This window comes from Pezoporus flaviventris, unplaced genomic scaffold (assembly GCF_033815535.1).
Source record: "Pezoporus flaviventris isolate CSIRO_AGI_PZ_B2104156 unplaced genomic scaffold, CSIRO_AGI_Pfla_v1 ptg000041l, whole genome shotgun sequence".
Classification (NCBI taxonomy): Eukaryota; Metazoa; Chordata; class Aves; order Psittaciformes; family Psittacidae; genus Pezoporus; species Pezoporus flaviventris.
The window spans coordinates 479,525-507,423 of record NW_026892589.1 but is presented as its reverse complement, the minus strand read 5'-3'; the positions used below and the strand labels follow the sequence as shown (position 1 = coordinate 507,423).

The 27,899-nt window shown below is 53.7% G+C and overlaps 2 protein-coding genes across 9 annotated transcripts in view; one reads left to right on the top strand and one right to left on the bottom strand.

Moving 5' to 3' along the window:
* Positions 1-16,677, bottom strand: part of AIFM3 (apoptosis inducing factor mitochondria associated 3) — a 36,003-nt gene extending 19,326 nt beyond the window's left edge. For 3 of the 8 annotated variants that reach the window (XR_009745652.1, XR_009745651.1, XM_061465702.1), the window contains exons 1-4: positions 14,222-14,412; positions 8,062-8,202; positions 3,230-3,443; positions 438-547 (exon numbers count right to left, since the gene is read on the bottom strand). Coding sequence is in view for 6 of the 8 variants with exons in the window: in XM_061465702.1 (XP_061321686.1) it covers positions 438-547; positions 3,230-3,443; positions 8,062-8,202; positions 14,222-14,303 (547 nt within the window). In the remaining 2 variants the exon portion in view is untranslated. Of the gene's footprint in view, positions 1-437; positions 548-3,229; positions 3,444-8,061; positions 8,203-14,221; positions 14,413-16,559; positions 16,585-16,605 lie in introns of those variants that run through there. The other 5 variants (XM_061465697.1, XM_061465699.1, XM_061465698.1 and 2 more) reach the window with 3 other exon arrangements.
* A 3,304-nt stretch (positions 16,678-19,981) lies between these two features.
* LOC133275641 (caspase recruitment domain-containing protein 8-like) lies at positions 19,982-27,501 on the top strand. Its single transcript, XM_061465667.1, has 9 exons — positions 19,982-20,014; positions 20,175-20,252; positions 21,006-21,067; positions 21,150-21,370; positions 22,326-22,585; positions 23,185-23,310; positions 23,953-24,097; positions 25,734-25,775; positions 26,327-27,501. Exons 1-9 carry the CDS (start codon positions 19,982-19,984, stop codon positions 26,584-26,586), a joined length of 1,227 nt encoding a protein of 408 aa, XP_061321651.1. The 3' UTR covers positions 26,587-27,501.
* Positions 27,502-27,899: the final 398 nt, after the last annotated feature.

Sequence of the window (27,899 nt, the reverse complement as noted above, 5' to 3'; positions counted from 1 at the left end):
TAAGACATTTTTCAAACTCAGTGGCTGGAACTGGTGAACAGAATGTGAAAAGCCCCATAAAGCCAGGCTTTGCGTGGGGACAGGTAGCTGCAGCTCTTTCATACCATCCAGAGGCTCAGCTCCAGCTGAAGAATGAAGCAGAAGCTGAATTTAACAGTGCCCATGCTAGTTTTTAACTCAAAGTCACCCAAGGAATGCACAGCCCTGTGACAGGCTGTGACAGGCAAGCGGGGCTCACCAGCAAACCAGACCTATGGCAAAGTGCTCCCAGGAGGTTTGTGCACCCCCAGCTCCCTGCACATGCTTTCCCCCAGCGAGAACATACCAAGGTGATGCTGAGTGAGGGCACAGCCCAGCAGAGCAGCCAGATGGACACTGGGCTGGCTCCTGCCAACATTCCGATGCTCTCAGTGCCCCAGGAGGTGACACAGACTGACCTTTGACCAGTGGAGCCCCATAGTGGGGACACTTGTGTCCCACGGCATGGAACTCGCCGTTCTCCTTGATGAGCAGAGCCTTCCCGCAGCCCAGGTCCACTTCCCGCATCCTGCGGAGGAGGAGCACGGAAAACACATGGCAGAGCACCCGCCACCCCCTTGCCCAGCCCTGGTCCCACCAGGCCCCCCCTCCCCTTCAACCTGCTCACCACCAGCTCTAGGAGAACTACAGGCCTGGATCACCCCTGCCACCAAGCCAGCTTTGGAGCTGGCTCTACTGCTCCCAGCCTCGGCACATCCAAGCTGGGCCATTGAGGGGCAGCTTCTTCATCCATCACCATGTCAGGCGGTGGCCCAAAGCACCACCTCAGTTGCTCAGGAGGTGACTTGAGGTCTCCACCCAAGTGCAGAGGGTCAGAATGAAGCTTTCCAGCACGTAGTGGGAGCAAGAAACCAAACTGGTTCCAGTGTGACACCTCCCCTCCTCACCCCAGTAGAGCTGTCAGGCTGGTGTTCACTCGCCCAAAGCAAACACAACATTTCTCAGGCTTGAAATCCAGGACAGGTGGTTCTGACCCCTGGTGTGCTCCGGCCTTGGGGCTGTGCTCTGGGCCTGGCTACATCCCAGGTCACCAAGGTGGGTCACCTTTTCCTCAGAACTCCAAGCACCTCCATGTACCCTCCTCGCTGCCTTCGGCTGCTGTTTCTGCAGAGGAAATCTCTGCATCCTGGAGGCACTCTGCCTCTGTGCTGCTGCTGGCAGAGCCTTCCAGCTAACCACGGAGGAAAGCCGGGAGACAAGGAGTGAGCCCTCATTCTGCAGGCAGCTGGAGCAGAGCCGCTGTTCCCTGGAAACTCCCCCTCTTCCAGCCAGAAAGCCTGTGCCCACTTGGTCTTGATCTGGAACTCCTGGTTGCTCCTGTTGCACAAAGCACACCATCTCTACAGCAAGCCTGGCATGTTGCATTTCAGGTACCGAGTGCATCACTGTACACACAGCAAATCCCACATGCTTAGGAAAGCTATTGGCCACCTGTGAGCCCTGAACACTGGTCATGTACTACAGGTCTCAGAAGAATGGGACTCATTTTGCATGCTCATTCCTATTTGGGTAACATCCCCACAGAGCCCTGTCACTTGCACCCAGGCTAGAGAGACACTTGTCCTGCTCTCTGCTTCACAGCCATGGAGATGAGACCAGGGCCCAATGCACCAGCACCCCTGTACAGCCTTCAAACCCATCCTGGGCAAGTCTTTGTGCAGGTGCCTGCTCCACCTGCATCAACCGTCCCACTGGAGTAACAGCAAACGCTCGTGTCCTTGCCACCACAGGTGAGAACAGCAGCAGAGCTCACCAGGAGCAGAGCTCCTGCCCTTGGGAGCTGTTTTGTCCCAGTAATTGGCAGCCCCGCTCCGGAGCAATGCAGCTCTTCTCCCTCCCTGTGCAGGACATTCGGCACTTGGAAGTCCCTTGGTCAGCCCAAGGGGAATAGAGCAGTACAAGTCCTGCTGCATTCCTCAGCTGTGCAGTACTTCAGATAAACCCTGTGGTTAAATGACAACCATAACTCTATGGGAAGATAGATAAGTGAAAGAGTTTACAACTTACCCAAGGACCTGTGTGACCTGAGGGAGTCGAAAAGAAGACCGGGTGTCTTCAAGGCAGATCACAGCCACCTGCAAGCTCCTGATCCCACCCTCACTGCAGAGGTTGATTTGTGCTGCGCTGCTCCCTCCTGAGCTATTTACACAGTTGGGAATTTGCCCTGTTGCCCCATTCCACCCCACACCTGGGAAGCACCAGCTAAAACTCGTCTCTGGTCTGCAAAGGACCTTTGCTCAGAGGGAGCACTGGGGCTTCTTTCTGTCTGTAGCTCACTGATGTCCCTGCAGTGAGCCTGCTGGGAGGCTGGCTGGGCACAGCAGCACCAGAGTTTATCCGCCAGTATCTTTTATGGTTATGCTGAGACCATCTTGGTACCAGAAAGACCAGAAATGATGGCATGAAAGAATATGTTGAGTGCTTGCAGACTCCACCAGCACAAGCACAAGGTAGAGGTGCCTAAACACTTGTGCGGTGCCCTATGTTGCTGCTGTGCCTATGCACGCCCCTGCCCAGCATGCCCCTTGAGAGGAGGGATTGAGAAGGTTTTCCAGATTGGAAAATCCCTCCAGTTATCAGAGTCAGGAGGAGTTCCTTTGGTCTGGCTCATTGCTTACATGAGCTACGGGACCTTCTTGCAGCACCTCTGTTTTCAGCTAGATTCAGCCTGCTTGTAAAAAAGCTGTTGTCACCTTGAACTGAAAATGGTGCAAGCCTGTACTGCACTTGGTGGCGTGTTCCAGTACCTGGGGGCACACACAGCTGAAGTGTGAGCCTTCTTTCCAGACCGGTGGCAGCTTCAGCTGCAGAGCTCCCTGCTACAACCACCTGCAGCCAGGTAGGTTTTCCCAGGCTCCAGCCAGCTCCCTCCTCACCATCCCTGTGACCAGCAGAGCTTTTTGAATCATTGAATCATTGAATCATTGAATGGTTTCAGCCTGTTGAGGAATTCTGCTACAGAACATCCCATCTTTTGAAGATGAGGCCCAGTGCAGATCGTGCAGGAGCAGCAGGCTGTCTGGTTAAAGAAAAGTTGTCACTTGTCCATGACGTTTTTGTAAGATGAAGAAAAGAAGCTTATTTTACCAAGGCAAGTTATCATCTCTAGAACCTCTGAAGAACAAGACACAGGGTTCGATTTGGGGTAGAAGGTCTCTCAGTTCTACCTGTAAAAATTGTAGGCACTTACTGTCCATTCTCCAGGTCCTTCACGTGGCACACGGATGCTTCCACCACGTCCTTTGGGTTGTGGTAGGGGTTGCTGGCAATGGGATGCTCCTCGAGATGATAATGCCGGGCAGTCCCGTTGACTTTGTAGATCAGAGGGCTGGCTTTCCCATTGGGTGACATCTCCTCCTTGCTTCTTTCCTTCTCGGGTATCACAACTTCAATTTTTACTTCAACTGCAAGAGCAAACAGATGCCAGAGGTTTTGTGGCCATTCTCCCTCCTTCCCTGGGCTTCAAAAGGGGCTGACACACACCAGAATATTTCTGTGTTGGTTTGCTTGGGAAGACAGAACATTTAGTATCAAACTCAGCTTGATTACCCCAGCCCATTATTCCACTGTTCTTTCTCCATCAAGCACCTTTGCATGCATAGAGTACATATTCTTGAAAGCAAACAACAGTCAGTGCAAAACAAGCCCTCAGTCACAGTTCCTGTCCTGCTTCATGGAAAACAGCTTCAGGCAGCTAAATGTGAGGCATACCAAGGCCATGGGGCTCAGACTTCAGAAAGCCCTTGAATTGTTGGTAGGTTACACTAACTGAACGAGAAAGGCAGAACTGTGTGGTGGGTAAAGATGCTTCAGTAGATGGAGACCATTTAATAAGGCACTAGAAATATCCAAAATTATTTTGCATGGGGTTTCCAGCATGGAGTGAACCCTTCAGCATCAAGTGAGAAAATCCATTGGTGAGGCGCTGGCACAGGGTGCCCAGAGAAGCTGTGGCTGCCCCATCCCTGGCAGTTTTCAAGGCCAGGTTGGACACAGGGGCTTGGAGCAAGCTGCTCTAGTGGAAGGGGTCCCTGCCTGTGGCAGGGGTTGGGACTGGATGAACTTTAAGGGCCCTTCCAAAACAAACCAGCCAGGGATTCTGTGACACCAAGGCAGTCCCTTTGCTGGGTACCTGCTGGGAGCTGCGCTACTGCTGTGGAGCTCCAAGAATAAATCTGCTCACAGCAGTATTTTATCTTAATGTTTTTTAATGCACGTTTGAACATTTGCAGGAGCTCCTGCAGGTGCCACACTGCAACAGAGGTTCACATTGTCTGTTGGTTCAGCATGGATACACAGAAAATGGCTTTACTGGATCTGTTCATCAGACACCCCCGGTTAATCCTGCCCCCGGTAGGTCTGGCACTTGGATCAACCTCCCCTTGACCTTTTCTTCCATTGTCTTCTCAAGGGACTTGAAACTAGCAGCGTGAGGCAACAGGGGAAGCTGGGAAGACCCAACACCCTTTTCTTGTTGCAGGGCTTGTCTTGCTCTTCTGAGGCATGCTGTTCCCTCCCTTTGCCTTTCCTTAACCTGTTTATGTCATGAGCTTTATTTTTTATCTTCTGCACAGCTTCTCCTGTTCATGACATTTCTGAGATGAGGAAAGCTGAGCAACCTCCATTTTGCTTGAGATGCTTCTTCAGTCTCTGGCACTTACCCCCTGGCTCTCTGTAGAACTCCCTGGGGTTTATTATGAATATTAATGGTTTTAGTTCTATGAAATCCCTGGGAGCTGAGGTGATGGGCTTGACTTTATAATGTGAGAGCTCATCACTGGCTTCCTCTGGTGCTCCTGTAGCCAGCTCACCCCAGACAAGGGGGTGCGAGCGTGTGGGCTCCCCCACCACTGCGGGGGTTGGGGGGCCTGGCAGCACATCCTTGTCTGGCAGGAAGACATGAAGGGGCACCCCCAGCTGTGCCTTGCTCCATCACTGCCGGTGGCGGCATGCAGGGTGGCTGGTAGGGCTGAGGGGTCTCACTGGCTCTGGTGTCCCTTCTGATGGTCAGGGGCAGTTCCTGCTTGTCCCTGGGTCCCCTAGTGCACAGTAAGGGATGCTTCTATTGTCAAACCTGTTCAGTGGTGTACACTGAAGTAAACCAGCTTTTCATAGGGTCTCAGACTGGTTTGGGTTGGAAGGGACCTTAAAGCTCATCCAGTTCAAACCCCTGCCACTGGCAGGGACACCTTCCACTAGAGCAGCTTGCTCCAGGTTGCTGGGCTTAAACCATGACATCTTCCCACAGCCAACAGAGACTTAACACACCACCATGGGACAGGTCTGGGGGCTCACTGTCCCCCCTGGAACTGAGCTCTCCAGGCACCCCCCAGGCTCAACCATGCTGCCTCTGAACTGCAAACCTCGATGACAACAACTTCAGGTGGTCTCAAAGAGACTCCAAACCATTTCTATTAACAATAGCAGAGCTATCAAGAAAGCAATTATGTCAGACATGCCCAGGTCTACCTTCCTCCTCCAGGTGCCCTTTTCAGCACAGGACACACTCCCAAAAAACAGGGGGTAGGGCTTGCCAGCCAAACGTGGGGGCACCTCAGAGCAAAGCATCCCCTCCAGCAGCAGGCAGCATCCCTGTGAAGGGGACACATCCCCTGCTCAGAGCCAAAGGCCCCTCTGTGCGAGGACAAAGTACCCCGCAGACACACCGTGCCGTGCCAGAGCTGCCCCCCCATCACAAGCTGAGCCCAGCAGAGTGCAAAGGAAAATAGCCACCAGGGTTTGGAAGCTCTCTCATGCCTGGCGCAGCGATGGTGCCGCTGCAGCTCACACCAGGCAGCCCCTGCCCCACCTCAGGTCCCTTCACTCTCACCCTGAGCTGGCTGCCTCTCCCGGAGCAGGCGCTGGGATCCCACACAGGCTGCCAGCTGGCAGCTACTGCGGATGCACCACGCTCGCGCAGGGAAAAGCAGGGCAAAAATGATGCAGAGACTGAGAGCAGGGCCTGCGGCAGAGGATCCGGCTGCACAGGGCTCTGCAGCACCGGAGGGAATAGCAGATGACGTCACTGCTTGAATATGATAAATACTTGAATATAATGAATATAATTAAACACTTCAGGGCCAGGACGGGCTCAGGCACTGCTGCAGCACTTCAGCGCTGGTCTCCAGTACAGCCAGCACAGCTATTTACTGTTGCAGGACTCCACTCCCCAAAGCTCTGGTACTTGTGATCTGCTCATCAAGAGTTCCTCCTGGCACACAGCAACGTGTGTGCAGTGTCAAGGTTATCTCGAGATACACTGAGGATGCCCAGGGAGGGGACCGAGTGTCCCTCTCAGATATAAGACGATGGACCAGACAAGGACCTCCTGTACATATTTCAAAAGCATCTAAATGCATTCTGATGACTTCAGGCTGCATCTGAAATAGTCCCTTCATGTCGCGACAGCACTGGTGGAGAAAACAGCCCTGCTCTGTCCCCCCGTGGTTTACTTCTCCTGCATACAGGGGGAAGGTGGGTTTTCAGAAAGTGGGAAGTCAACCGGTGGTGCAGGGGAGAGACAAACAGCACTGAAAGCTGTGAAACCTCTTTGCCAGAACAATCAGCATCTGCAAACACGTTTACCTCGCTGCTTGTATAACCACCGTGATGAGGCTCCGCAGGCATCGGTGTGCTAACCAGGGCTGGGGAAAGGCTTGTCAAAAGCCTTTGAAGTCTGCTAATGAAAGGCAGAGCTGCAGAGAAAGCCTTACATTGCAGGGTGGCATTTTCAGTCATTCAGCCCTGCTATGCAAATACAGCTCTCTGTGAAAATCTGCCCTTCAGGAAATGCGCCTGCAGAGCGCTCTTATCCCCCCACTGGCCCAAGACTAAACACGACTTTGCTGATGGTACATGAAATAAAGTGGAGCTGCCAGCAGTTTGTCACAAGTTTAGCCAACGAAGGCATTTACTACCGGATGCATTTTCACTCCTTAAACAGTTCAAGGAAGGCTATAACCAGTGAGGGTTTTCACAAAAGAAATCTTAGCACTCACAGTGTAGTGTCTGACGCTGCTACCTTGGCTCTGCAGTGATCCATAAAGTCATCACAGTGCAGGTCTAGGGCAGAAAACCACCACATTATTGTGGATCCTGAGTGATTCCCCTCGCACTTGGGCACAAGCACATAACAAGGACAAGGTCGTCCTTCAGCTCCCTCTTAGGTGGCCAAAACAAGATGCAGGATGAGAGCTCTCCTCGTAGGGAGCTTTGGTAACACTGACTGCATCAGCATCCATTTCCAGGGGACCAGCACTGGGGTGATGTGGGTGCTGCTGGGTATGATGAGCTTGCCCTGTCCACCCTGCCCTTGAACACTGCCAGGGATGGGGCAGCCACAGCTTCTCTGGGCACCCTGTGCCAGCGCCTCAGCACCCTCACAAGGAAGAGCTTTTGCCTAAGAGCTCATTTCAGCCTCTGTTCTTTCAGTCAGAATTATCCAAACTTATCCATTTGATCAAACTGTGTCACAGCATCACTGGTAAAGGAGAGTGCGAGGGCCCCACACTCATGGCACATGGGAAATCCAGAGAGTGGAGCAGCCGCAGGATCTGGCCTGGCTGGTGGGACTGAGAAAGCACCAGGAAATCAAGCAGTAGGTGATCCTGCTCCTTCCCTGGTCGTTTTCTTCCAGCAGTGACAAAACTAAGGGCTGCCCAGTGAGTGCCAAAGCTGGGGTAGTAAGGAAGGTGCTGGAGCCATGTATGAGGACCATATGGGGACAGACAAATTCACCCTGGGGCATTAGGGGGCAGAAGCAGTGAGGGTAGCGGGGGCATGAGGAGACGGGACAGGGAAGACCCGGCAGGGGGTGTTTGGATGAGTTGGAGAGTGCAACCCTCCCCCAGCACCTCCCAGCACCTCTGCATCCCCAGCACAGCTTCCTGCAGGAGGGAGAGTGTGGAGGAATGTGGGGGGATTAAGGGGCTGGTAATCCTCCCTGCAGGAGCGAAGAATTAACATTCCCCCGGGCAGCGGCTGCCACTGACCTACTTCTCCCCGAGGGATGGAAGCAGTCACCTGGTTTAGGTTTGGAGAAGCATCCTCCCATGGCGCTGGGTGAGGCAGGGTTAGCGGGCAGGTCAGCACGGCTGCAGGCACATCTCGGCTTACACCACTGCTCACTGCTCACACCGGCCTGGGCTCGACGTTGGTCACAACCTGCACCGGGCAGAAAAGCTCCATGAGCACTGGCAGCAGCAGGGAATGTGGGTGCTGCAGGGAGTGGAACTCAAGCCAGCACCTGCACCAAGCCACAGGTGATGGAGCACAGGGGCAAGTCACACGGAGCCCCAGGCACCCTGATGACACGAGGGGGGGGGAGATGTGACGCTGGGGTTGTCGTGCTGGAGTTGCAATGAATTCGGGTGTCAAGTTCAAAACTTCAATCATCCTTTCAAAGTTTAAAGTTCCAAAACCCCTCCAATCCTTCACATTCAGACTTTAATCACTTTCCAAAGCCCTGCCTTTGGGAATTAAATCTCTAGGCATGCAGGTCACAGCCCAAATACAATGGTTAAACCATAAATACATCTCTAGTCAGGTTTGTTTCTTTCATTAGTAGGTGATGGAAAAAGAAATCTACTTTATTGCCCAGTGCTGTAAGTTCCTAAATTCCTCCTTTCCAGTAATGCTCATTCCTGCAGAAAACTCATTCACTTTGAAACAAATTCTTTAGGAAAGGGGTTTCAATATGAGGCCATTTTGCATCAAAACACAATTTTTTGTATTATTAAGGCAAGATTTTTTGATGTTTAAGTGGGACAGGCAAAGAGTCCCCTTCAAGTTGTATTTATCTCATTAAGTGATGGGGCTCTCAGGTAATCACAGACTAATGGAATCATAGAATGGTTTGGGTAGGAAGGGACCTTCAAAGGTCACCTAGTCCAACCCCCAAAGGCTAAGAATTAGAACAAACCTTTTCAGTTATACTCCTTGCCTGAAAACAGCAATATTCACACAACACAAGTGGCAATAAAACAGAACATTGAATTCATTTTGCCCATTCACACCTGCACTTGCACTGACTTGCTCTGGGCTCACCATGTATTTTCCACAAAGCTTTCTGATCTGGGCAGGAAGTTAAAAACGTTTCCAGAGGATATTCTAACACAGGTGAAGAGTGTTCAAGATCTCTCCAGCGAGAAGACGACGCAGCAGCGCCAGGAGGCAGTACCAGGCACTGCAATTGCTCCCTTTTACTTACACCAACTCGAAATACCCAGACTCATCCCTTTGTTTTCAGCTATATCTTTCTAAAACAGACACACTCCTTCCCACAGACCTTCAAACTCCACTTCGGCCATGCATGGTGTGAGCTCCACCTCGGTGCATTGCAGGAGCACCTTCAAAGCCTGATGCATGCTGAGTAAGTAATCCAGGCTATAGAAGAACGAGAGATGGGCGCCCTGCGTGCCGGGCAAAGCAGACACTGAGGAGTGCCAGGACAAAACCAGGACAAACCAGGACAAAGCCCACACAAGGTTACCTGCAGACTACAGAGTGATGAAATGTGCTGGGAGCCACCAAGCGAGCTCATTTGCAAAAGGGGGAACATAAAATAGAGCAGGAAAGAGCCAAGACCTCTTCTCGCAAGAGCAGCAGCACCCAAGGAAAGCAGCACACCAATATATATGCAAATGCAAGAAAATGCCATGTAAGAAGGTACATAAACACTGGAACTTTTGGGAGCACCAGGGAAAAACTGAGCAGTCACATGCAGTAAGTGCTGTACCAAAACTGGCAGGAAGAAAGGAAAAAAGGCTTTGTACCAGAGAGAGACTCAAGCCATTAATGTATCAGTGAGACAGGACAATAAATTAGTGTAAAATATAGAATAAAATGGCATGAAAAGGTTGGCAAAACTGGAGGCAGGAGGTGGGTGCCAAAGAGGAGCCAGTGACGCGGATGAGCTGGGGGCTGGGGGGGGGGGAAGGGATCCAGAACATCCCCAGCATCAATCCAGAAGGGAAAGTAAAGCTGCATAAGCTGCATTTAAGTGAGTTCACACCAAAGATGCTGCTGTGAGCAGAACATGAGCCATGAACAGGAGAGCAAAGAGAAAGCTGAAATGAAGATCCTGTCACCTGCACAGATCCTACACCGAGGTCTGCCATAGCCCAGTTCCCACAGCCAAACCCCCCGGAGCAGCCACTTGCTGCAGGTTTCCTGCAGCAGAAAGTGGACACCGAGCCAGCAGGACAGGGCTATTCAGTTGCCCAGGCAGCACTGGAGCAAGCCCTTGGGATGCTGCACACGTCGGGGAGCACAGAGGGGACACCCACCCATCCACCCCAATCTGCCAGATGGGATGGATGACACAAGAGTGACTCCCAAATGTGCCTCCTCACCTCGACCTCCTCCAACACCCCCCCCCCCCCCCCCCCCCCGAGATATTGATGCGATCTGATGGCCGTGGGACTGGTTTCCAGCTAGCCTGGCTGGTTTTAGAGGGACTGGGGGGATGTCCTGTCCCTAAGTGTCAGCCATTCATCTGAGATGCCTTTGCTTTGTTTCACCTTAAGGACAGCAGTCTGCAGCCATCCCCCCAGGCTCGCATCACAACTCCTGATTTGATCACTGATGCTTCCCCCTGGGCCCTTTGGAGACATAAAACGTGCTCAGGCTGACTAAGCCACCCCCAGCCTCCTAGAGCAGAGCAGTGCATCTCTAGGGGCCCCTCCTTCGTTCCTGGAGCTAAGCAGGCAAAAGCAAGATGGTTTTTGTAGGATTCCAGCTGATGCTAACAGAGAAGGATCCATCGGGCTGCCCACAGCCTCAGTCTCAGCTAGCGCAGAGATGCTTCAGAAAGTCACCCAAGACCCAGCTGGTTGCTAGAAGGCATCAGCCTGCCCTGCCAGACCAACATGAAACACAATGGGACCATGCCTCTGCTAGCAGCATCCAGAGGTATGGATCTGGAGCTGGATCCTGCAGGAGTCATGGCAAAATCTCCTCTTTGTTAGGGAAGGGAAATAAGCTCACATACAACACGATGTAACTGAGCCCAGGATCATCTGTAGAGCCTTGCTAGCCCTTAAAGGCTAATGCACTGACATATACAAAGTCAGGGAGCTGATGTCCATGCCCCGGTAAACCAGTTCATAATCTGCTCCCTGAGCAATACAGCACTTTGTGCTTCACAGCTGTACAGGAACAGCTTCAGCATCTGCTCCAAGAGGGCAACAAGAAGGCAGGTATCAAAAATACGTTGTGGTGCTGAGGAACATGCTCTAAAAACTCCCTCATGAATGGGGAATCGAATCAGCCCTGCAACAGGCTGTCTGCAAAAGAGGACTCCAGCATCACCCACAGAGAGCACTGCCCAAGAGCATAGAACCAGAGAAACCACCCTGCTCCCAGACAGAAGAAAGATGAAAAACAATCCAACAGGAAAAAGGTAGAAAACAATCCAGAGCTACTAACCCCAAGCACTTCACTGCACAGCAGTAAAGCTGCAACACTGCAACAAGTTTTTACTGAAGGCAAGGGACATACATCTGCTGTGCCTCCGAAATCCTTCCCAAGTGCTACTGTGTTAAGTTTGTAAGTACGTTGCACATTGCACATAAAATTAGTATTCTTCCCCTGAGCATCAGTTTGTGTCTATTGAAACACCCATTTCACCACCTGGGCACCCAGGTCCATCCCATCCAGCTACGCCGTCTCACAGGCGGCATCTGTTTTGCTGCCGTGGCTATTCCTGGTTCCCTGCCTGGAAGCCTCGCACCCGTCCAAGCACTGAGCCATGCACAGGGACATAGGCACCGATCAATGTGCCACCCAAGCTCGCTCCAGCTGGGGATGTCAGCCAGAGACCGCTCCATGGGGAGCACAGAGCGCTGCTCGGGGAGCGAACAGCCATGATTCCCGTGCTGTGGAAGGGGTGCTGGCGCACACGGACACCGGCTGTGGCCTCTCCTGGCTCCTCCATATCCCCTTGCTGAGCTCTTGCCTGCACCTTCCCTTTTCACAGGCATCATCCTGACCCGAGCTGCCCCTTGCCTGGTCCTGGCCAGGTCAGCCCCGGGTGCCACCAGAGGAGCAGGGAGGGCTCTTCCTGTCCTTTCCCCTCTTGCCCAATACAAGTTCCCTGTTGTTTTTGTTGGACAAAAGGGGAATTTCACCTCCCTCTGCAGCGCTGAGCATGGGCCCTGGCCAGGTTCCTGGGGCCATTTCTGGCCAGTGATGTCCCGCTGCTCCTGCAGGACCAAGGTTCCCGCTGTGTCTGTGATGTCTCCACCTTCCTTCCCTGCAGCAGCTTTGTTTTTCTAGTTTTCAGTGATTTGTAGTGGAGGTCATCTCAGGCAATGTCCCACAGCTCCATCTTCAAAAGGAGCTGCTGGTTTATAACTGCCCCTGCATACAATAAAATTATTTCTTTACTGTATCTTAGTTCTGTTGCCTGCAAATATGCCTTCTTCTGCTCCAGAACTTTGACCTTCAGAAGCATTATCTGTTACTGCAGATAATTTTTGGACTCACAGCAATATTACCACCATTTGCAGAACTCAGCACTTTCCTCTCAGGACATCCTTCGTGGATGTCTCTGAAGAGTCTATATCACAACACAAGTCATTTCTTTCCTGCTCAGTGTTAAGGACACCTAAAATGGGTCTCACCAACACCCTTGTGCTCTGCACACATGAATCTCACCAGCTGCCACAGTCTACCCAGGTCTGAGAGAAGGCCCTGGGGCTGGGAGAAGGAAGTCAATGCAGGTGTCTGTACTCAGGGATAGCACCCAATGGACACCTGGAGTCTTAGGAAGGCCTCTGATGTCCATCAATAATGTCTTTTTCTACCACAAATGTCTTTTTCTACCACACTTGTTGCTCAGGTGAGAGATTCTCTCCAGTTGTCACACATGGCTTGTTTTCCACCTGAATGCTTTATTCTGGGCAGAATTGATCTTCAAAGACTGGAAAGCAGAACTATCCAGGTTGGACAGGGCTTGGAGCAACCTGCTCTAGTGAAGGTGTCTAGGGGGGGATTGGAAACAGATGAGCTTTAAGGTCCCTTCCTACATAAACCAGGTTGGGATTCTATGCTTCTATCCTATCTAGAAGCCTGGACACAGGACACACACAGCCCTGTGACCCTGGGTTCCTCCCCTACCAGCACACGATGCCATGCACACCAGAGGACACAAGGTAGCTCCCCATCTCCTGGAAAACTTGCTTGTGTGCAAACAAACAGCCTTGCCTGCTCTGCAGAGCGAGGACTGTGCCTTTTCCAGCCAGTGATACCCAGCCCTGCAGGCTGCAACCCCAAAGCAGAGCACAGGAGGAGTGCACGGCTGGAGGCTCAGAGCATCTGGTGGTACTCTCCGTACTTGCGGGGCAGAGCTGCCCCTGGCTCTGGTCCCTGCTGTGTCAAATAACTACCCCTGACCCCAGACCGCCCCCTCTACCGCAGTGCTGCCTCCCTGCCGCTTCTCATACGTGCAAATATTGTCTTTAACGCGAGGCCCAGCAGGGAGTGGGGAGCAGCCCCAGCAGCAGACCTGCTTCAGACACACCCTGCACACAGCAAGCAGAGCCCAGTACACAGCACAGCCCGTCCCGCGAGCAGCCCAGGCACTGTGCCTCGGGTACAGGGCATAGCCTCTGCCCATCAGGTCCTGAACCTCACAGCAACCCAGGGCCCCCATTTCCCACCCGGCTCTTCACCCCATGCGGTGGCACCGAGCAGTAGACCCCATCTCCCAGCTCCACCATCACCCTGTGTGGCTCTATCCCAGACGGGTTCAGACGCACCCTGACCCACTGCACACCAGGCTCATACTCCTGGTGCCCTCCTAAGACAAGGGCTGTCCATTTCTCTTCCTGCTCTGGGGATTTGCTCTGGTTGGACTCGCACTGTGACTGCTGGAGCTCTGTGGTGGGTCACCACCACCCTGCCGGGCCTCCACTGCTCCCATCCCTGACAAGTACACCCAGACCATCCTCCTCCATCACCTCAAGGTCAGCTCCTGTTTCACCTTGGTCCCCCTGTGCACAGCTTCATGCCCCACTTCTCCTCCATCTCTGCTCAGTGGGACACCCCAAGCCATCAGTGATGCTTCTTACTTCCACCTCCTCAGCAATTCTCAGCAGTTTCTGCTGCTCTGTGAGCAGAGGACATTAATAAAGATATCTAAGTATCCCAAGGGTGCAGCCCCACTGGCCAGCATGCCTACCTGTGGGCACACTGAATGGCTGCTCCATAGCTCTCTGTGTTGCTTCCACAGTCCTGCAGAGAGCAACTCCATCGACAACCATGGTCACTGCTGGCACAAAGTCCTGCTGACCCCCTGAGATGCCCACAGCCTCCCTCTGCCCATGCAGGGGTCTGTCCCCCTAGAGCTCTGACACCAAGGGCATGGCCAAGCTGCCACAGCCCGCAGCCAGGAAGAGAAACTCCACAGTTCAGCATCAGGAGCAAGGACTGGCTCAGCAGAGTCAAACTGCCTCATCCTCGGGGCAGGCTGGGCTCTGGTGCCAAGGAAAGCAGGTCTCTGGATGTGGGACTCAGCACAAGCCAGGCACGGCCGGAGAATAGCGCCCCACGGAGCGTGCTGTGCGCTCTCTGTTATCCAGGCAGCGCGCAGCAGCCCGGCTCTGACCCCGGGGAGTGCACAGGATTTGCCTGCCACGAGAAAAGCTGGAAAAAGCCGGTGGGAAGGCAATCAAGTCACACAAGAGCGTGATGGGGGACGATGGGTTCAGGGCAGGGAGAATTTGTATCGTAAAATCATTTGGGGGTGAAAACTGTCTCCATCCTGAAGCTGTCAATTCTTTTCAGGAATTGCACTACGAAGGATGAACACAAGGCTCCCACAACACCCCAGCCTGGCACCTGCACAGACATGGGGAAACATTCTCATTAGTGTGACTGCCTCTGGTCCCTCCACCTCGACCCTGGACATGGTCATGCTGCTCGCAGGAACATGCTGTGCACTGCTGTCCATACCCTGCCTGCGCAGCACATGAACCAAAATCAAGGGGGCTGGTGCCCTGGAACGCCCTTCTCCCTTCTCTCCTCCCCCTGGCAGCCCAACCTCCCCTTGACCTCTGCAGCTCTACACCCCCTTTCTTTCCCTTGCACAGCTCTCCATCCAGTTCCCTTCCCTCTGCCCAACTCTCCTGCTCCCAGTCTCGTGCCATTTCCATACCAGTCCTGACTCTGCTCCAGGGGTCCCTCAGTTGCTGACCCCCAGCACCAGCAGAGCCCCACTGGTCTCCTCCTTCCCCCCATGCTCCTCCACCACCGTGCCACCCCAGGGCCCCCAGCCCCTGCCGCTTCCTCAGCACAGCCCTTCCCACCGAACCTTCACCTCTCCAGCTGCATCCTGGTGGGCACCGAGAGTTGCTTTGCACCGCCCTGGAGTAAAGATGGGTTTGGCTTTCCCAGGTAATTTGCCCCAAGAAACAGAAGCAAAACTCATGCTGCAAAGTGCCAGAACTGCCTCACAGCCCCACGGATGCCCACGTCCTGGCACACTTCACCTTGTCTCCTTGTCACTGGGAGTTTGTGTCAGCAGCAGCACAGGGAGTTCTGAAGCTGCCGTTTACCGTGCCCTGTGAGCTCCCAGAGCAGTGCAGCGGGAGCGGTGTGACAGACTACAATTAACCACAGTTATTTTACTGACTGCTGCTTCAGCAGTTTATAGGCTCCAGGTTAAAGGCTCATTCAGCAGCACTGTCATTGTCACCCCTCCAAGCACGTCCTCTGCAAGCTGGATTGGAAGTAATTCAACATGGGAGTTCGTTCAGATCTCAAAGGGATGCCAGCAGAAAGTGCAAAGGCTGAACATGCTCCCCAGGTGTAGACTGCCTAATGAAAAAAATCAAAACACTTCACAACACAGAGGAGTTTTAATGCTCCATCTGTTCCAGGCAGCCAAGTCCTCTCGCTGCTATCACCGCCCGTTCAGGATTGCACAAGAAAAACCCGTGCTCCTACAGAAGCTGCAAGCAGTGCAAGAGGACTTTATCACGGCAGTGTTTTCCAAGACTAACAGCTAAAGCACACCACCAAGGCACTGGGAACTGGATGTTCCCTCTCAAAGGAGACCATGCCATCACCCACACTTCTGCTAATGCCGTTTCCCCACTACTCAAGCAAGGCACCCGCAAGTAGCATCCTGCCAGTGCCCCAGCGCTGCTGTGACACCCAGGCTCTTTTTGCTCAGACGGAACCACAGCCCCCAAATCAGCGACAAGCAAGCTTGGAGAACACGCTGGGGAGGGGGGAAGACCCCAAACCCGGGGCTCGGGTGATCCGCGGCTTTTCCCCGACACGCATCGCAGACCGATCTTTTCTGCACTGATGCCTTAAGCCGTTGCTGCATCTCGAGAAATGCGAACATCACCGGTTCAGCCGCACGGCTGCGCCGCTGCCGGACGCCCATGCCCCAGCCCCGGCCCCGCAGAGGAGCCTCCGGGACCGGTGCAGTCCCCCGGTATCCCGGCTCCCACCGCCCGCTCCCCATCCCCCACCGGACCGGAGGTGCGGATGCGGCAGCGGCCCCGCACCAGGATTTTCCCCATCAAGGATTCCACCCCCGACCCCGGCGCTTACCCGGGCAGCAGCGGCGAGGCTGGGGCGGGTGCGGCGGACGGGAGCGCGGCCGCCCCCGGGGCGGGCCGGGGCGGGCCGGGGAGGGGCCTCCGCCCGGGACACGGCTCCGGCTCCGGGGCTCGGGGTTGCTGCTGGCCCGGCTCCCAGCGCACGCGATGCTTTTGCCGGGCAGCGCGGGGCTCGGCCGCCCGCAGTCGGGGCCGCTCCCGGGTAACATCCGAGTCCCGTCCCGCACCGCGTGTTCCACGTTTTCCTCCTGAATTCCCGTTTCTCTGCTCTCCCTCGGACACAGCGATCTCCTCCCGCTCCTGACTGACTGGCACGTCACTGCTCTCCCCGGTAAACTGTTTTCTTGCCGTCATACCCCGTCTGCACGAGTGTTAGCATTCCAGATCTTACAACCTGAAAGTGTTCAAGGCCAGGCTGGACGGGGCTTGGAACAGCCTGCGCTAGTGGAAGGTGTCCCTGTCCCATGGCAGGGGGTTGGGACTGAATGAGCTTTAAGGTCCCCTCCAACATGAACCATTCTATGATCTCTGTGTGCCTTTTCTTTTGTCTCCATGACTTTGAGACCACTCTGGATACAGAGAAAGGTTTTGTCTCGCCTGGCTACAGATTGTCTTGTGTCACTGCTCTCTGACACCCTGATGATATGACTCCTCAAGGTTGTCCAGATGGGTCACTGCCCTCTGACACACAGCTTTAGTTACTTGCTCAGTGCTCCAAACAAGCAAGGGGCCTAACTGGGCTGTTCAGCTGTGATGTTCACTGAGGGTAAAAAGCACTATCCATGGGTAGAGCCTGTGGACACAGGCGCTCCATGTACCTCTTCGGCCTTGCAAGAGGGACTGTGGAGCACTGGGCACGTGCACAAGCAGCAGAGAAAGAGCATCCCTGCACATGGTGAAGCCAGGCTAAGAGCTGGGCTGGTTCAGCCTGGAGAAGAGGAAGCTCCTTAAGGGGAGGCCTTAGAGCAGCTCCAGTGCCTAAAGGGGCTCCAGGAAACCTGGAGAGGCTTTGGACGAGGGCCTTTAGGGACAGGCCAAGGGGAATGGCTTTAACCTGCCAGAGGGGAGACTGAGATGAGCTCTTAGGCAGAAGCTCTTCCCTGTGAGGGTGCTGAGGCGCTGGCACAGGGTGCCCAGAGAAGCTGTGGCTGCCCCATCCCTGGCAGTGTTCAAGGGCAGGTTGGACACAGGGGCTTGGAGCAAGCTGCTCTAGTGGAAGGTGTCCCTGCCCATGGCAGGGGCTGGAGCTGGAGGAGCTTTAAGGTCCCTTCAGCCCAAACCAGGCTGCGATTCCATGATAAATACACAGAACTAATGGACAGTGCATACCCCTGTTACTGCTCTCTTGCGGTGCAACCTTAGGCTCTAGGCACTGACTCCACCACTCCCACACTGGGCACTGCCAGGACTGCAGCATCTGTCACTGAAATGCCTGTTCCCCCTTTGCCAGGGCAGAGGGTGCTCTGGATGTTGCTGGCATTTATGGCCCCTCTTGCCTGGCCCCTGGGCTGCCCAGTATGCTGCTGACCCTGCCAGGTCCGCAGAGGTGCAGCCCTGCACCGTTACCCCCTCACACACACCCCACTGCCTCAGGGACAGGATGGGCTGGACTCCTGCAGCCTGGGGCAGGCGGAGCCACGTCCTGCCCAGCCCGGGCACACTCACGGATGGCAGAAAAGGGAGGGCTGGGATGAAGGGCAGGTGTTGGGGTGACCTGATAACTCAGTGGGGACCCTCTGGCATCCGCAGACCTGCTTTCCAGGTTGGATCAAGGCCTCTGCTGTACCATTCCCTTGGGAAAATGCTTTACCACTGCCTTTCCCACAAAAGGAAATCCCAGAAAAGGAGCTGGTGGAAGAGAAGGGAAAATGGAAGGTAATAAGGGAGAGGTTGTATGAATGGAGCAGCCCAGGGAGAAAAGCCAGTGCAGGCAGGGAAGCAGCGAGGTGCAGCTGGAGGAGGAGGGCTCAGCAGAGGCATGACTCTGCTTTGGTCAGCCCTGACGTCACCCAGCACTTTCGGTTTCGTAGCGAAGCAAGGAAGCCAGGATCTTGCAAGGAAGCAAGAAGCCTTGGATTTTTGTGATGGCTGAAAGAGACCCCAAGGAGGGTGATGGGCCCTTCACCTGCGGTGCTGGTGAGTTCAACGAGTTTAGTCTCTTCATTAAGACTTTGTGGGGCAAAACGCTTTCAGTGCCAGTGTCTCTGGAGGACTCCGTAGGAGTTTTTGGTCAAGATGAACGCATAGGACTCCATCACGTCCCCAAAATGTTAGAAGTTGTTCTATAATTAAAACAGATGGAGGACAACCTGACACTGAAATCAAACCCAACTGCCTTCTGTACTGTAACCTAAGGTGAAAGTGCTGGGTGGCCTGGGGATGTAGGTGATCTGGAGGCAGTGGAGGGACAAGCAGGTGCAGACTGAGGTGTCTCCAGAGGAGGGACCTCATCAGGACTGCAGGCAGGAAGGAAGGAGCAAGGCTGCTCCTCTCTGTGCACGAGGGAGCTGCCATCGCACACATGCACTGGGAGGTGAGAGGAAGGCAAAGGCTCAGGAATGCCCCTATGGAGGAGGAGGGCAGGAGAGAGAAGGACCCTGCTCCTGGAAGCCGAGCAAGAAATTTGCTCTCTCTGTGGCAATGGGGAGTGATAAGGAGCCTGGGAGCACATTCTCAGCTGCACAGTGCCTGTCTGTCTTGGGAGAGGGCACAAATGAGAAGGAAGAGGTTTGACAGTAAAGACATGAAGAGGGGGAGGATAAGCAGAGGACAGGAAACTCCTCTGGACATGATGTTGGTCCTGGGATCTCTGCTTTCTGTTGCAGTTGCAGTGCGAGGTTATGAAGAAGATCTGGATCCTGAATTTTCAGGTAAGGTCATGCCCAGGTCTTCACTGACAGCTTGGTGCAGTGGGGCTGGCGGAGCTGCACAGTGATGAGCGTAACACCTCAACTCACTGCCTTGTTCTGAGCACGTCCCTGCCATGGTTTGTGGAGGAGGACGTGAAAGATGCAGTAGATGTGGGAGCATGTGATGGTACTTGAGGGGACCACTGTGGCTGATGGGTTTGGGAAGGCGGGGTGAAGGCTACTTGAGGATGCCTTCTTCTCCGAAACATGAAGCAAAACTGACATCTTCCTGTTCTTCCAGTCGTAAGGACGCGCGTGGCAAGCCGTTACAAACCTCTGAGAGATGACGCCTTGGGGAGCTCAGAGGTGAGGTCCTGCCCAAGGCTGGGTGAGGAGCACGCGGGAATGGGGAGGAAGGCACAGGCTCTTGGCCAGCCCTGTGGCTGGGGGCTCCAGGGCTGCCCATCACTACTCCACTGGGTGTCAGGAGCTGGTGGGTGCTTCCCTCGGGCCCAGGAGATGGAGCTCACGGGCCAGGCGGGCACAGCTCAGGTATCAGCCTGTTTCCTCCCTGCAGGAGGTGAGAGCAGGGCTAGCACTACCTGGCACTGGGGATGTTGCTCATGTTCTCAGACCTCTCCTTCAGCAGCAAGCATGGCTGGAGGAGACGAATACAGCGTGCAGGTACTTTTCTCTGTGTTTCTCTCTGCAGGAGAGTGATGACGAGCTGGAGCCGGACTCAGACCCAGACCCACCACTGCAGGGAAACTGCTGCAGCTGCATCAGAGAGGTAAGGGCTTTGCAGGTCACACCAGCGGGAAGCGGCAGAGAAGGAGCCTGTCACCGGGTGCACCTTCACAACCCGTTACTCGCAGCAATTCCTCATCCTCCAGGAGAGTCTGGCCCCTTTTGCTGTGCTAACCCACCACACGCTGCCCCAGTTTCCAAGTTTGCAGGAAGACAAATCCCACTTCCTTACATCCTGTATTTATTCTCACTGCTAAACATTCCAGCTGCCTGTGGCCGCAGTCCTCTTTGCTGATACATGATGGCAGAGAGGGAATAGCCCAGGTTTACTCACAAGGAAGTCAGCAGCACACATTTTCTCTCAGGAAACAGCAGCTTTCCTATCCTGAAGTTCCATTTGCAAAATGCTTCCTAAAACAGTGGGTGAAACACGTCATTTGGAGCTCTGGGATCTGTGTGTCCTACTACTGCATGGGGGATGCATGGACTAGCCAATGACTTCCTCAGCCCAGTGGCATCTATCCAGGTGGGGCTGTGATCTCTCTTGGGCGCTTCTGCAGGGATCTGCATGCATTAAAGGGGTCACGCGGCTCAGAAATGGCCAGTGCTCCTTTTGGATCCCAGAGCAGAGGGGTTGCCAGATACTGATTTTTCTGGACTTGTCACTGATGAGAACAACGCCTTTCTGGGCACCAGGCACAGGCACTGAGCTCCCACTCCAAGCTGCACCGTGCTTCACTGTCAATCCCAGCACAACACCCCATTCAGACCCAAACTGGCCACACTTGTGTTGCAGGATCTTCCACAAGTGATGCCAGAGATAATCCGAGAGGCCGTGAAGCACCGCACCACGTACCAGTAAGTGCTATGGGGGAAAGATGGAGCATTTCCAAAAGCCCCGTCCCTGGTGGCATGATCCTGTCATCCCTTCCACCCACAGAGCTCACCTCCCTGGTGCAGGCATCTTCCAGTGCTCCATCACAGGCCTTGGCTTTAAGGTGAAGTCAGCAGTGACCATCACCTACAGATATGCCACCTGGAGCAGACACCTCAGCAAGGCCGATGAGGAAATGTGGGTTCCTGCTGGACCCCTCTTCCACATCAAGGTGCAGCCCAGAGTCGTGCAGGAGGTGCATCTCCCCCACTTCATCTGCCTCGCAGGTACAGCAGCCACAGGGACCTGGGCATCCCACTGCACCACCCCCCTGCCTGTGCGCCCCAGGATATCCTTCAGAAAGAGCCAAATTCTCTCTTCCCCCTGAGATTCCCTTTGTATTCCTCTGCTTTGCTTTGGAATCCTTCCTCCTGCTCTCATCTTCTACCAAGCCTTTCCTCAGTGGTCCTTCACCAGCTCCGGCCCCTCACCACCAGTGTCTCCTCACCCACCCTTTCCTCCTACTGATGACCCCACCCGGGCACTACCCCAGGCTCCCCCAGGGAGCTCCTCAGCTCTTTGCATTATGGCAGCTGTGGATGGCAATTGTTGCCCTCGCTTTGCTCCGCCGGGAAGGAGAGGCTGAACCACTCCGGGGTGGGATGCAGTAGGTCAGACCTGGCCCAGGCAGAAGAGGAAGTGGAATGGAATTGTCCATTTTCCCCCGAGCAAAATGAGGAGTCACAAGGCTTGGATCTGGGTCCTCTGCCCTGCAGTGCTCTTACCAAGGCACTGCTAATGAGTGGAGAAGGATCATCAGCACCTGAGTCCCAGTCCTCATGCTGTGGCCCTGACACAGGCACTGGGTATGCTGACTGAGACTCCTGTGGCAAATCCATGTCCTCTTCTGAAAAAGAACAAGCTGCAAAAAGAGCTTCTTGTCTGGCTCCATCTCCCAGCCAGCGCCTGCAGGCACAGTCGTGTCAGCCAGACAGTGGCTCTGTGCACTCCCCACCGACACAGCCGTGCAGAGCAAAGAGCTGCCGTTAGAGTTCAGATTTGCAGGTTTCTGGGCCTGCAGCTCCCTGCCAAAGCCCAAAAGCCCAGGGCACACCTGGGACTAAAAGCAGAGCATGTCATTGTGTGTGGGTGCATGTCCCCTTTCTGTTGCTCAAGCCTGACAGCCTAAGAGAGTGCCAGAACAACTAAACAGAACCTTGTTGCCTTTGCTGTCTCTCACAGAAGGCGTAGACACCAGCGTATGCTCCATTGCCCATTTTAAATTTGAGAACATGATCCTGGAGAGACCAACCAGGGTGGCTGCATTCTCTGCTGTCCTGAGGAATCCCAGCTTCTCACTGCTTGGGGTGCTTTGGAGGAAGTTACGTTCAACCTTATATTCATTTCCTATGCATTCTTTGGTGCTGATCTACCAGCAGCTCAGGGCTGCAAATACAACTTTTCACCTCTATCTAATCCCAGATGACAACTCTGTGAAGCAGGTAAGACAGAGGGAGCTTGACTGGGTTACAAAAGGATGACCTCTGTATGGCTGCAGTAAAAGGGGCTGGATTTGATAAGCAGAGATGCCTCCCAGGTTTGCTGCCTCTGATTCACCCACAGCCCTGTGCCCCCATCTCCCACTGAAGGACAGCATCCTTGCTCCTGCCTACCCCACTTTCTTTCACAAACGCCTCCAGGAATCACTGTCCATGCTTTTGGCTGGGGCAGCATGTCCTAGCACAGGCAAAGCCATGGCACAGGATGCTCTGCAACACAGAGCAGACGTAGGACTTGGGGCCACTGCCAGGCACAGCACTAGGTGGCTGCTCACCAGCTCTTCTGCTGCCTGCAAGCCCCTACCCTGTGTCACAGAGACTTTGCATCACCTTGCCCATGCTCCTGCCTGCACACAGGAGCTTCCTGCCTGCATGGAGCGGGAGCTGCCTAGCTCCTGAAGCACAGCACTGCCTGTCACACACACCCACTGGTCTGTTCTGACTTGGTCAATCTCTTCTTGGATTCCCCAGGACCAGCTCCAGGTCACAGCCCTTCTGGTGTTTTTCTTTCCTCTCTCAAAAGCCGTGCTTGATGTTTACAGGCCATAGAAAACCAAGAAAAGGATTGGAATTCAAAGCTTATTCCCAAGCCTCCTCCATTCAGCCCTCTGTTCTTTGGCTGCATTTACCAGGTGGCCAGTACAGATTTGGTGGTGATAACACCTGACGTAAGTGGTATTGTTCCCTCTCCCCCTTTTTTCCCCCCAGTGAATTAGAAGATGCCAGAAGGCTCTGTCTTCAGCCATACTCTGCTGCCAGAACCTGTCTTGCTTGATCTCAGATGCAGGGGTGCAGGGAGCTGTATTGCTTCCAAGTGGCAAAGATACTTCATGATATACATCCCCAGAAAGACTGCAGAGCACACCCCAAAGCCCCAGAGAGCAGTTTTAAAGATGATAGAGCCAAGCTCTTGGCAGTGTCAGGTAAAAGCAGTAGAAGCCATAACTTGCAACCTGGGAAGTTCAGGCTGAATGTTGGGAAAAATGTATTACCCGGTGGAGATGCAGCCATCAGAGCAGGTTAGAAGGTGCTACATCCCTGCATCCTGGGGTTTTCAGTGCTCAGCTAGACAAAGACCTTTCTCAGCACATCTAGACTGGACATCAGTCCATCTTTGGGAGGTAGGTCAGATAAGATACTCCAGAGGTCTTTTCCAACCAAAATTAGTGCTACTGACAGCATAGCAGAGCCCTGACATATGCATCTTCCCTTCTCTTTTCTCTTGCTGGTATAGCCAGGAAACGCAGGATGACGTCTGAATTCACTGCAGCTCCCCACAATGAGATTCAACTTGCTAATTGTCTTTGCAGGCACACTTGCCATTTTGTTACAGGAGTCCTAAGGAACAGCAGCTCTTTGTTGAGATCTACATCAACAACATGGCAGAGGAAATTAGGCTCCTTATGATAAACACACGTGATAATACTGAGGTCTGGAGGGCATCGCTGAGACCAGGTAGGAACAGCAGGTCCATCTAGGCACTCATTTATCTTAGCAAAAGCAGAGGTGCATCACCCAATAGACCTTACGTATTTTGTGGTCACAGTTGTCCACACATCCTGCAAGAAAAGCAAACGCTATGTGTGCAAAAACAGGCCACTGAGGATATAAGGACCTGAAAGGACACCCCAATATACATCAGACCAGAGCTTCAAATTTAATGTGAAATTTCACATGTCTGGGACTTAGGAGAGCATGGCAGCACTATCAGCCTCTCTTCCCTTGGCTACTGTTTATGTAGAAGGCTGACTTATTTTTGTAAGTCCATGAACGTAAAGAACACCTATGGATCTCTCAGTGCAACCACAGTGCGATGCAGAGGAGGTAAACATCAGTGAAAATCAGTATCTTGAACCTCATGAGGTTCAACAAGGCCAAGCGCAGGATCCTGGCTCCTGGGTCGGGGCAACCCCTGGTATCAATACAGGCTGGGGGATGGAGGGATTGAGAGTAGCCCTGGGGAGAAAGACTTGGAGGCACTGGGGGATGAAGGGTTGGACAAGAGCCAGCACTGCGCTTGCATCCCAGAGGCCAGCTGTATCCTGGGCTGCAGCCAGAGGAGTGTGAGCAGCAAGTCAAGGGAGGTGATTCTGCCCCTCTGCTCTGCTCTGGGGAGACCTCACCTGGAATCTACAGTCCTCATTACAGCAAAGCCATTGGCCTGTTGGAGAGGGTCCAGAGGATGGACACACAAATCATCCAAGGGCTGGAGCACCTCTCCTATGGGGAAAGGCTAAAGCAGTTGGGGTTGTCCAGCCTGGAGAGGAGAAGACTCTGGGGAGACCATATTGTGGCCTTTCAGTACTTAAAAGGAGCATATAAGAAAGATGGGGAGAGACTTTTTAGCAGGGTCTGTTGTGATAGGATGAGGGGTAACAGTTTTAAACTGAAAGAGGGGAGATTGAGGATGAATGAGAGGAAGACATTTGTTACCATGAGGGTGGTGAGGCACTGGCACAGGTTGCCCAGAAAGGTGGTGGATGCCCCATCCCTGGCGACATTCAAGGCCAGGCTGGATGTGGTTCTGGGAACTTGATCTAGTTGAAGATGTCCCTGCTCCTTGTAGGGGAGTTGGACTGGATGAGCTTTGAAGGTCCCTTCCAACCAAACTACTCTGTGATTCTATCTTTAAAAGCTGCATGTTCAGCCAGCACTTCTCTTCCAGATTGCCTGGGTGTGACACCAGTGTGTGACACAACACCCAGAGCACACCGGGTTAAGGCAAGGCCAGATGGACCAGATCCTGCCTTCCCCATGCGTCTCTGCATGGCTGGGTCAGCTCTGCAGCCACTGCACACACCATTAACATCATGCAGCAGCACCCACCCCTGGGTCCTCTGTGGAGAGGCAGCCCCTCTCAGGCCCAGGGTACAGTACTGCTCGTCATGCCTTGAGACCCCCCTCTCTGCTGGTCTGATCCAGCGCCCCCAAGAGTAACACCTACAGTTTACTGCACAGATGGGCAGGAACAGTAGGAGAAATGGCCAAGAGCTTTGTGGAAGACTGGGCACCTCAGGAAGATGTTGTGGAGGACTGGGCACCATCATTTCTGTGATGGCATTTTCAGTGATCTCTCTCTTTTCACTTTCAGGTGATATTAATCCTCCTGCGTTTGCCTCCATGAACATGTCAGGTCAGTACAATGTTTCAGAGCTACCTTTCTAGAGTCTAAATCTATTTCTTTGGAGCTCACCAGTCTGGTTTAAAGCAGGTATCCGCCTTTCTTCCCATCCTTATGATAGTTTCTAGACAAAAAGCCTTCAAAGCTGCAACCTCAAAGTGTTGCTCCCACATTGCTGGCAGCACACTCTGCCATGCTGATAGGTAAAGTGGCATGATGCAGGTGACCCTCCAGACTGGTCCTCCCTCCTTGCCCTGCTTCCAGTGCTCCCACCACTGGTTCCTCCTTCCTTGTGCTGCTTCCAGTGTTCCCATTGCTGGTTCCTCCTTCCTTGTGCTGCTTCCAGTGTTCCCATTGCTGGTTCCTCCTTCCTTGCCCTGCTTCCAGTACTCCCACTGCTGTTGCAGCTGGTGCCCATCCTGGTTGGTGGAGGGATGGAGCCACATGGCTGTGGGCTGTGGGACAGAGTGCACAGCCGTGGTGTCCGCTGGCTTTGGATGCCACATGCAGCAGCACAGCACTCGGCTGCTGCAGCACAGTAATGGAGGCTCAGTCTTTGCTAGGTGGAGCATTCCTGAAGAAGCACAAGGCCAAACTCTGCTCCAGGATGAGGCAGCTCACCATTCTGCCACACTTGCGGAATGCAAACGTCATCAATAGTGATGAAGAAGAGGAGCTGCAAAGTCAAAATAAGAGTGTAACAAGGAACCTAATTTTGCTGGATCTAATTGAGAAGAAGGGTCTGAAGGCCCAGGAACAGCTCTACCAGATCCTCCGTTTGAAAGACCCATATCTCGTTGCAGATCTGGAGAATTCCAGCTAGGCCTGGAAAAGCAGAACTGCTTTTGTTCCCGTTGCTCAGCTTTTGGGAGCAATGGAAGGGCAGTTAAAGTGCGGAATCCCAATGTTACACTGGAAAATGCAATAATCCCTCTGAGCTTCCTGGTCCCAGGCCTGCATTACTTGGCTGATTCTATTGCCAGCAGTGGACATGACAGCTACTGGTGAGAAGCTGCTGGAACAAGAGACCTTGGTTCCAAATCCACTGCCAATACCTTGGATCTGTCTGCTCCCCTGAGTCTGGGCCATACATCTCCAAAAGCTCCATGCAGCTGATGGGAGGTGAAGGAGCCCCTCTCAAAGGAGCCATAGAAAATAACAGAAGAGATTCTTGAGCAAGCTGCTCTACTGGAAGGTGTCCCTGCCCATGGCAGGGCATTGGGACTGGATGAGCTTTAAGGTCCCTCCCAACCCAAACCATTCCAAGATTCTATGATTCAGGTTCATGCATCTTCAGGGAAAGTCTGACTCAACACTTGGACACTGGCTGGGAGGGGGGCAGGAATGGACCCATGCAGATGGGAAGAGGAACCAGGAAGAACAAAGCGGGGTGAAGCAGAAGGGTGTTTTAAAAGCGACCATTTGGTTATAAACCAGGCTGAGCCCTGTGCCGGTCACCACAGTCTGTCCTGGCTCTTTATATTTTCATATTAAACGTTTCTGTAATCATTTCTCTGCGTCATCTCGCTCTGACGTCTGAGTTTGAGCGGGTGCTGCACGGACCAGGTGCCACCTACTGGGGAGACCTGTGTGTGCATCAGGGGATTTGGTGTCACCTGCTGCAGGGAGAAGGGGGTCTTTTACCTCCGGCCACGGGATGGGAATGGTATCCTCAAAACTCGCTACTGGAGGGGACCAGCGTGATGCAAATGAGTGGTTCTGTGCAGCTCGAGCTGGATCGCGTGTCACAGCCCGTGTGTCTGGTTGGGGACCAGAGTATTCCCCCCAGCTGGGTGTGGGGGAAGTTGTGCATTCACCACGGAAATTCAAGCTGGACCAGGTGGTGAGCCCAGGATCCCTGGCGGGTGGGAGGGCTGCGATGCAGGCGGGGGTGCCAGGGAAACTGAGGGGCTGTGCTGGTGCTCAGGGGAACCCCAAGTGTGCGTGTGCTTTGAACCCTGAATGTGTGTATACCTGCACTCACACAGTGCCTGGTCAGGGATTGGAACAGGCTGCCCAGGGCAGGGCTGGAGTCATCGTCCCTGCAAGTGTTCACACCCCGTGGAGACGAGGCCTCAGTGCCATGGGTTAGAGGTGGCCTTGGCACTGCTGGGAATGGTTGGATTTGATGAGCTT